This window comes from Mercenaria mercenaria, chromosome 19 (genome assembly GCF_021730395.1).
Source record: "Mercenaria mercenaria strain notata chromosome 19, MADL_Memer_1, whole genome shotgun sequence".
In the NCBI taxonomy this organism is placed as follows: Eukaryota; Metazoa; Mollusca; class Bivalvia; order Venerida; family Veneridae; genus Mercenaria; species Mercenaria mercenaria.
Window position 1 is genome coordinate 34,808,429 of NC_069379.1, and position 9,382 is coordinate 34,817,810.

Sequence of the window (9,382 nt, forward strand, 5' to 3'; positions counted from 1 at the left end):
CACACAAATACGCAATCTCTTACATACACGCACGCTCTTAAGCACACATACACACATACATGAACTACATGTGGGCCTTGATATAGCTTCGTGTTTTGTAGTATATCTTTACCTTCCTTCCGACATTTCCCCCGCCCGCACTACTTTAAACACATTAAAGTCCCAATCAACAGCCCTCGCACCCTCACGATCCCCTCACGCTCCCACACCGCCCGCGCACAAACATGAATATTTGGAAGGAGTAATTGATTTATATGGGTGAAAGAAGAGATATAACGACGAAATATGTAAAAACATAAAACCCTTCAAAGAACATACCCTACTCCTCTAAACTCCCTCGAATAGATAGATACGTTTTAAGTTTAAGTTTCTAGTGTTTCTTGAAACTGTTTCCTGTGTAGATAGATATATTTACGTCTCCTTCTAGAGAGTTATTCCTTGCTGTTTGACATTTCTTTGCATTATAAATATACCATCTCATTCTCTTACTCCTTGTTTTGTCTCTCTTTCTAATGAATCCCGTATATAAGACGAGTATGATTTGCACAGGGTAAGTTAGATATGTTAAACCTGCCATTTAAGCATTAGCTAATTATATAATGCGTATAGATAAAAAACTTTAAAACTGGGCGATTTGTCAATACTTTTGTAATAGATATCCAAAAGAATGTCAAGTTTATTTAAATTACAATTCACAACCAACTATCTGTACGTTTTAAAATGTATTTTTAATTTGTGTTTTCAATTGTTACCACAACAAACAGCCGGTATACTTTTTTTACCCATTTCATAAAGTAAAGTTAAATATTTGACATCGAATTTGTTGTATACAGTGTTATTTTACAAACAAATGTGCTGACATTACCACAGGGACCTGTTACACAACAGTTCATTAATTTATTCCTATTTTTCCCGTCAGTAATGCATTAACATCACTTTCCTAGCCTACCAATTATAAATCAGTTATGTTATTTGGTCATAACACTAAAATAAAACAACTCCATTTTAACTTCTCATCATGCACAGATGGTACTGTTCTGATTATATGGTCAACAACAGTCTTTGTGTAAACGGCGAATATTGGTAATGTAACAGCCTTCATGTTATTGTTTTGTTGTAGTATGGACCTATTCCGTACATTTGAGCTTGATCGTATGGAGAAGTACATTAACTAGAGTAAAAACATACCCCATATACTTTCCGCGACCGTAACGTTATATTTGTCTTAGCATCTGATGGCCATGGCCCTTTCACGCTTCCATAGAATCAATAGTTAGGCCTATTACACGAAATTCATTTTGAAAATATTTCTGAAATGTCATGTTCTTCAGCTCTCATATACTGGAAACATCGAGACATGTAATATCACTTTTAGACATCATCAAAAAGGTCCATTGTAACGATTCAAAAAATCTCCATATACATTTGCTCTGTTACGAACCCTTGTGGGATTTGTGCCTTTTGCGAGTGCAAATATCTTTTCGTGCATAAAATACTGACAAGATCAATAGAGCAATGCAAACACGACTTTCGCATTCAAGTTAGTCTGTGTGCTTTCACTTTCTTTAATTCCTGGAAAAGCTGTAGATCGTCTGACGTCATTTTCTGTGTTGTCATAAACATACGTCTTGCTGGTGAGATTGTATAAAAATCTGCCGATATATTACAGGCGTAACCGTGATCTCAGACATTACATATCTTTGTTGTAAGTGTAATGATCTGATGGTAAGATTTTACAATTCAGTGTACGTTTTTTCTGTTCAAACATTAGCGTTTAAACTAAAATTTAGACTTCTCTACAAACATTTGAAACGGCTCTGAAAAAAACCCCTAATGATTGAGATATGAACCGGTGACAACAGAAGTAATTATGGAGAAATTTCCTCTCCTCTAAGGTATGTTACATTTAAAGTGCCTTTTAAAATTTACTGAACATGTGTATATATTATAAGTATGACAGTTGTACAACTTCTATTTGTTTAATTTATGAATTCATCGATAACTATTTGTTAATAGCTTTTCAAATAAACAACTAATAGTACTGTAACTTTAACAAAGTGTCAACAGGTGTACATATTACATTTCAACTATTGTGAAGACTACATTGTGATTTTGTATAGGCAATGCGTAGTAATGAATAACATATCTATAAATGGGTAAGACAATATTGGGGGAAGTCCAACTGAGGCCGTCCTATATTACAATACGCTTTTCATTCCTTAATAATAATAATAATAATAATAATAATAATAATAATAATAATAACAATAATACTAATGACTATAATAATTACTATAATGATGATAATAATGATACATTTAATAATGATAACAACAACAATAACAGTAATAATAATCATCATCATCATAATCATAGTCATAATATAATTATAAAAATATTATAATAATAAAAATTATTAACATGTAACATGATAATGATATTGATAATAATGATAATTATTATTATAAAAACAAATAATAATAACAAATATGATAATAATAAATATATTAATAATAATATTTTACATGTAATAATGATAATAATGGTGTTAGGGACTTTAATGTTAACATTTGACTTTAACGCATACATGACATAGCTCAAAATTATCTTGTTTACACTTGCGATTGGAAACATTTTCTAATCGCAAGATTGAGCGTAAACAAGACAATTGGAGGTTATGCCATTAACGGGTCGAACATTATCATCATCCGTCATCATTCTCCTCTTCCCCTACATTCTACATTACATTCATCCCAGCGTTATCATCAGTGTCATTGGATACCGTAAACAATAGAAATACGAAAGTTTTAAGCAATTTTACATGTATAATTTCTTTTTTAGAAATGTTTTAGATATTTCAGTGTTATAAATGAAAATTCATGGAAACAAAAGTAATAAAACTAATCCTTTTCTCAAAAGTAAGTACAAAAATGAATACTTTAACTGAATTTTACGTACAAGAAAATAATGTAAGATCAATCAATAAAGGTGGACGGGGAAACAAAAAAATATAGTTAAAGCCTATGTTTAGAGAAGCGTATCAAAAGCTGTCGAATAGATACAAATATCTGACATGCAAACAAATGCGTGTTAGACTTTTGAGCGCAGAGGATAGGGTTTTCTGAAGTGTGTACATTTTTGTACTTCATATTGGTAAGTGTTGTTTTCTGTTTGTACATATAATATATATACTTTGTAATTATGCATATATTATGCTTGTAATTACCTTTATCACGAGACGAAATTCGTAATTTGTTTGAAAGAAAATATCTTGCTTTATTAGATATGCGTTTGATTCAAAATCAAAGGTACACACTGACATAATATGCCTTTATCATATATTATTCCACTTGCCGGTTGTAATGTATTTAGAAGTTTTCTTTTTCTTGCAAACGTAAAAGTTTGGTTTGAAACATACAACTTTATTCATACTATCTCAACTGAGTTTGAAAATATTTTATTATTTGCTTTTCCCCTAAGATTAATCATCAGTGACTATTACACAATGGATTATTGAACAAATTCATTTAAACTTTAAGAAGAAACCAACATTTTCAATAGTAATATATTTCTTTACTAATTATGTTATCATCAAATTCTCTTAACAACGTTGTCAACAGCGTTCTGCATTTGGAACATTTTTACTGATTAGCTTTTTACTGAAGCAAATAATGACAATAAATCGGTGAAAGATGTGCCTTTGAATTTAGATAACTAAAATTAACCAAAGTAACACTCTTCATATTTTGCGAACGGTATCCATTTTACACCCAAAACAAGATTTGAGCTCGATACCCCTACATAACGACAATTTCAATATTTCGTGTTGTTTTGGGGGTTTCAGGTTTCGAATATTCAGAAAGTCTTGCTAGCAAAATGCATTTAATTTCATATTTACAGGGCGTAAAACATGGCATTGCAACATTGGAACAGCACGTCATCTTTAATACCTACTGAAGACAACGAAAATAATGCATCAGCTATTCTCGACAGCATTAGTATAAATAGCATGAAGACTCCGGAATCCTTTACAGACAGTATACCCGAAAAAGAAAATGAGCTCTCACATAGAGTAGTTTTTACTCAAAATAATCCAGATTCAGACTCTAATGATGATTTTCATGAGGATGACAATGATGTGGAGACTGGAGAGGTTTTTGAAGAAATTAGACAAATATACGGAGCAGAATTAGGAGAAAACATTTCTAGCTATTCTAGACCTGTGTCAAAGGAAATAGGAATACACGATATTGAAGAAATTATTGATCATTTGCCTCAGACAACACGTGCAGGTAAACCTGTCAAGAGTTGTGCAAACTGTTACAAATCAAGGAGAGTGGAAAACGTTTCTTGGTTCGAAAAAGGACAACATATAAGATTCCAAGGAGATCACCTGACTTTAAATATTGGGAGAAAACTGGTAAAAGTTTATCATCACCATGCAATTATTAAACGTGTCAACAACATCTTTAGGAATTCGGTAGAACTTGTTCTGATTCATTTTTCAAAAGTAGATAAAACGATTAAAATCATTGAGGAAACAAACGCATACAATCTTAAAAATGATGAAATACACATAATAGAATACATGCGTCCTAGATACAGCCGAGAGGAAATCATTAGAAGAGCCGAATCAATGGTAACAAAACAACAAAATACAGAAGAAAGCAAACAATTTGAATCATATAATTTGGTTTCCTGCAATTGTGAACATTTCGCTTCTTGGTGTGTTTTGGGAGAAGGGGAAAGTTTTCAAGCGAAAGGCGCTTTAAAATCTTGTGCCAGAATTTTTAGCAGAATTTCAGGTTCAGGTTGCAAAGTTAGGCGATTCGTTAAGCAATTTTTATACAACGCAACAGACGAGATTGCTGTAGGCTTTGATATTGGAAAACACCTTCCGATTATACTCATCGGATCAACTGCGGTAATCTATCTGATTCATACTGTTGCAATGACATTTTCATATTACAGAAAACATTCACGAGGTAAACTATGCAAGGCCTGTTTCAAAAGAGAAGTTGTGACTCTGTGGACCCATTTTGGCGCATATTTCACTATATCTGGCCTATCATATCTTCTGGTCCATTTTGTTTCACCGATACTTAACGGTTCTCCTTTTGGAATGCCTTTGTTGCTCATCTTGGTGTTCCTGTCTCTGTATCTACAGTGGGGTATCGGGAAAGTCGTAAAAGGGTTAATGTCACCATACGCTTGTGATGAAATCAAAGTCACCCACTTGTCACAAATCACACCAGGTACCATGATATCATTCAATTATTTCAGAATACCACATTATGCAATAGTAACTGGAAAGCACGTTGGAAATGAGGAGTCACAAATAGGAAGAATAACTTGTGTGCATTATGGCCTGAGAGGTTTCAATGTGTTCGGCACACGAGAGGTTTTAGAAGAATCATTCGAATTCAACGTGAAAGAAAATACAAAAAATGTTAAAATGATCGAATGCCGACAATTGAAGACATTTCCTCCCGACGTTATTGTTGAGCGCGTTAGAGCAAGAATTGGTGAGAAAACATGGTCCTTTTCCAACAGATCAGATCACCTATGCTTTGATACGATAGTGCGAGAAGACAACTGCCCTTGTTTTGAAACGAAAGTACAAGAAGGCAGCAGTCAAGAAAAACATGAATCGCGACCAAATGAAATAGCTAAATCAAAATCGAAACACAAAAGTTCATTTTACGTTGGAAAAAGGGAAATACACCTCAGAAATGATCTTCAGACTGGACATATTGTGGAATATAAGGGACAAAGTGGCATTGTCGTTCTTCTAGAAGATATAGAGAAAGGTGGGGAACAGAGTTTTAAAATGGAACTGATAGTTTACAAGAACTATTGTGCCATTTCCAAAACGTATACAGTCAATCTTAAAAAAGAACGGTTGTTTATCATAAAATACCACCCTTCACACTGTTGCCCCATGAACGAACGCGTTCAACGTGCGCGTGAAAGACAAGGTATAGAATGTAACTTCTGGCCAGCAAATGGTTTTCTTGAAAGCTGCATCCTGAAAAAGTTGTAAAAGAGACACCGAGTAACTTTTCAAGACTATAAACCCTGAAAGTGTTTAAACTTACAACAATAGGTAGTGTATGTTGGTAAACCCTTTCGTAAAGGAACATTTGTCAAAATAAAAATCCATCTGTATACTTCCACCATTGTTTCAGTATTTTCAACTAATAAATTACTTACCTTTTCTGCAAAAAAATTGCGAATGATAAGTTCGATCCAAGCGGTGTTAAAAAACGAGCACGTCCACTCTTCATGGCCTTCGTCCGTCTAGGAAAACGATGGGTGCGCACGTCTGTCTTGGTTGAACAGCGCCTTCGGTGACTGTGAAGGTCGATTCTTAATGGCACTCTTTTAAGCAGTCAGTGCAAACAAATGCAGTGCCTGTGTTCTGTAGATGCCTTTCTCCTTGTCCTTTTCGCTCTATGGATCTCTTTCCTATCGTCTTCAGCGATCTTTACACTTTCTTTGACTGCAGTACGGTCCTTTTCCATGCGGCGTATATGTGCAAGCCAGCAAAACTGTCTCTCAGTGAGCATAAAGGAGATGGTAGTGGATCTGGTTCTTGTGAGAAACTTAGTGTTTGTGATATTGTCCTTTCTTGAGATATGCAAGATTCTCCGAAGGCATCGCACATGGAGCATTTTAAGCCTGCTCTCTTGTTTGGCGTAGGTTGTCCGTACAGCATGTTGAGGACACAAGCCTGATATACCTTCAGTTTTGTGCTCAATGACAGATTTTTGCTGCTCCATACTCTTTTGGTCAGCTTGGATAGTAATGCCGCTGCTTTTCCGATCCTTGTGTTTATCTCAGGGTCGAGAGACAGATTGCTGACGATAGTTGAGCCTAAATACTTGAAGTTTTCAACGACAGAGAGTTCGTATCCGTTGATTGTTATTGATGAAGAGATCGCTGTGTCCTTTGCCATAACCTCAGTTTTCTTTATACTTATTGTAAGTTCGAACACTTTGCAAGTGCTTGTGAGCCTGTCTAAAGGACCTCACGACCCCCACCCCCAAGCACTTAGTGTACACATAACAATTAAACTAACGTTACACTTGGTTTTCCAATATCTTAACTTTTACCTAAGTAACATATCTGAAATCACACCTTTAGACCAAAGTCAGCAAATGTATATTTGTGAAGCTAAAGTTGTTTGTATGACCACATAACATTTCCAACATTCTGGAAACAGCATTGATATTCCTGCATTACTGTGTTTTGATGTAGAACTCAAGCTGGTAAAATGTGTGTACATTTTATGAGATTCAAGAGATTTGTTTCCCGCCATCCATATATTATATTGTATAAGTCGCATTGATGTATTAACTTTTATTTTTTCAATGCTTATTTTGTAGTGAATCCGTAATGACATACGACAATTTCCATATGATTATGTATTACCGTATCCGAATTCAACATTTTCCGCTTGTTGCGTTTATGAACTATATGAGCAACCGAAGAATGCTAGAAATGGCAGTATGAGAATACATAATCGAACGTAGATTGCCGGGTTACGTTCCAAGTCCTTTATTAGAGAGTAATACGAATATTTTTTCAATCCTGAAAAGCTTTCTTTGGAACGTAAATTGACGGATTAAAGAGAGTTTGTGCGGATATGTACGAAAATATTCTGTAAAGAATGAAGTTCTTGCTTTTGTTGTTTAGGATCTATATCTGCATGCTATAAAAATGTGTATTTGTGAGATTCCAGCTATTTAGATGAAGACATGTTATTTTCATCTGAAATGGTATTGATGCACTCAATTTGACCCTTAGCCTATTGGCGTCAAGTGATTGAAAAGTTAAATAAGTGATGTTTGATCCAGGAATTATGTAAATAAATATTCTCTCCACCATTATCCGTTTTTGTTTTGCATTCTAGTTATTACAATTCGTTCGTAGCAACATGTGGTCATGAGGTCTTAAAACGTCTTAAAACGAATTAAAACCACAAACGAGAGTTGAGGCGGTGCCCCACTGTGTTCCTATATTTGTTTGTTTTGTCCTTTGGTGTTTCATTTTCTGTGTTGTCTGCGAGGGTTGTTCGTGTGTGTCTTTGGGGAGGCTGCGTGTTTTGAACGTGGCTTCCCTGTTGGATATTCTTTCTTGTTTTTTGTAGTAGTTGTACCGAGTGTTCAAATGCAGAAATATACATGTATATAAATGTCGTAAGATTTTTGTATTGCTATATAAACCAGATGTGTTGGACTTTTCGAAAGTATAGAACGCAAAAAATGCGGATTAATTTATACTTTAAAACATCCCTGACGCCCTTTAGCACCAACGTAACATATGGTTTACAGTTTGCTACACGAACCAAACATGGTATCAATGATCATCTGATACATATAAAAAGATTTTTTATGTGTAACTGTCGTCTAACTTCAACAAGAAAAAACGAGAAATTTTATCGTCAAGAAAAGTATGAACCCAATATAAGTGCTAGGAACGTCTCTAATCCTATCAATCGTTAGCACAGCTGATGAAGGGATACTTAGAGACTATATCAAGAAACACATGAAATGTAAAATGAATCAAAATTAATATCTGCTTTTGGATATGCCGGCTTGTGTAGTCTTGATGACAATAGAAAACATATTTTTAACACAACAGCTACTTCCTAAATTTAATTGTTTTTATCACAATATAATATTTTATTTAAGTTTCACTTTTCATGAAATTACATATACATCCATTGTCATAGAATATTAATGAAACCCTTTCTAAAAGAAATATGATAGACTATTTATTTTAAAACTTACATGGATAAAAAGTAAAACATAAAATATTTATGCATTAAATGACTCTGTACGATTAGTATTCAACGTTATACTTTCCTAGAACTTGATTAATGACCATATCATATAAAATGCTTAAATGGTTTTGTATGACCTACACTAAAGTAATCAACTATCAGTATCTGAATACTTTCTACTCTACTTGCAACACCTATCAAACCTTAACATGACCAAAATTTATTTGATAAATACCCAGTTAACCTTTGTATAGTACACCACATTTGTTCTATCTGTACAGTAATTTTTTTAATTGAGGAAGATTATTCTCTATTCATACTTCCTAATGTATAGCTAGATAAGGTCGCTATGCCCTAAACCCAGCAGATCATCACATGTAATGTCAGACTGGTAATAATAAAAGGAATATGTTACATAATCATCCGCTTTATATAAATCTATCCCGCCTCTTTAGAAAAAATGTCTTCTTTTAAAATGCGAAAAACAAATAATTTATTTTGTGTGACCTTAAACGACTATATCTTCCGCATTCAACAAAATGCATTTTCATCGCTGGTTGAATAATTTGAAGTATTTGAAGACAACTGCAATTT

General features: G+C 33.9%; 1 protein-coding gene across 1 annotated transcript; it reads left to right on the forward strand.

Moving 5' to 3' along the window:
- The first annotated feature begins 3,051 nt into the window (after positions 1–3,051).
- Positions 3,052–7,892, forward strand: LOC128551063 (uncharacterized). The gene is made up of 2 exons (XM_053531378.1): positions 3,052–3,153; positions 3,901–7,892. Exon 2 carries the CDS (start codon positions 3,911–3,913, stop codon positions 6,041–6,043), a length of 2,133 nt encoding a protein of 710 aa, XP_053387353.1. The 5' UTR covers positions 3,052–3,153; positions 3,901–3,910; the 3' UTR covers positions 6,044–7,892.
- Positions 7,893–9,382: the final 1,490 nt, after the last annotated feature.

Coding starts and splice junctions, on each gene's coding strand:
- LOC128551063 (XM_053531378.1), top strand. CDS start 3,911: ATGGCATTGCAACATTGGAACAGCACGTCATCTTTAATACCTACTGAA.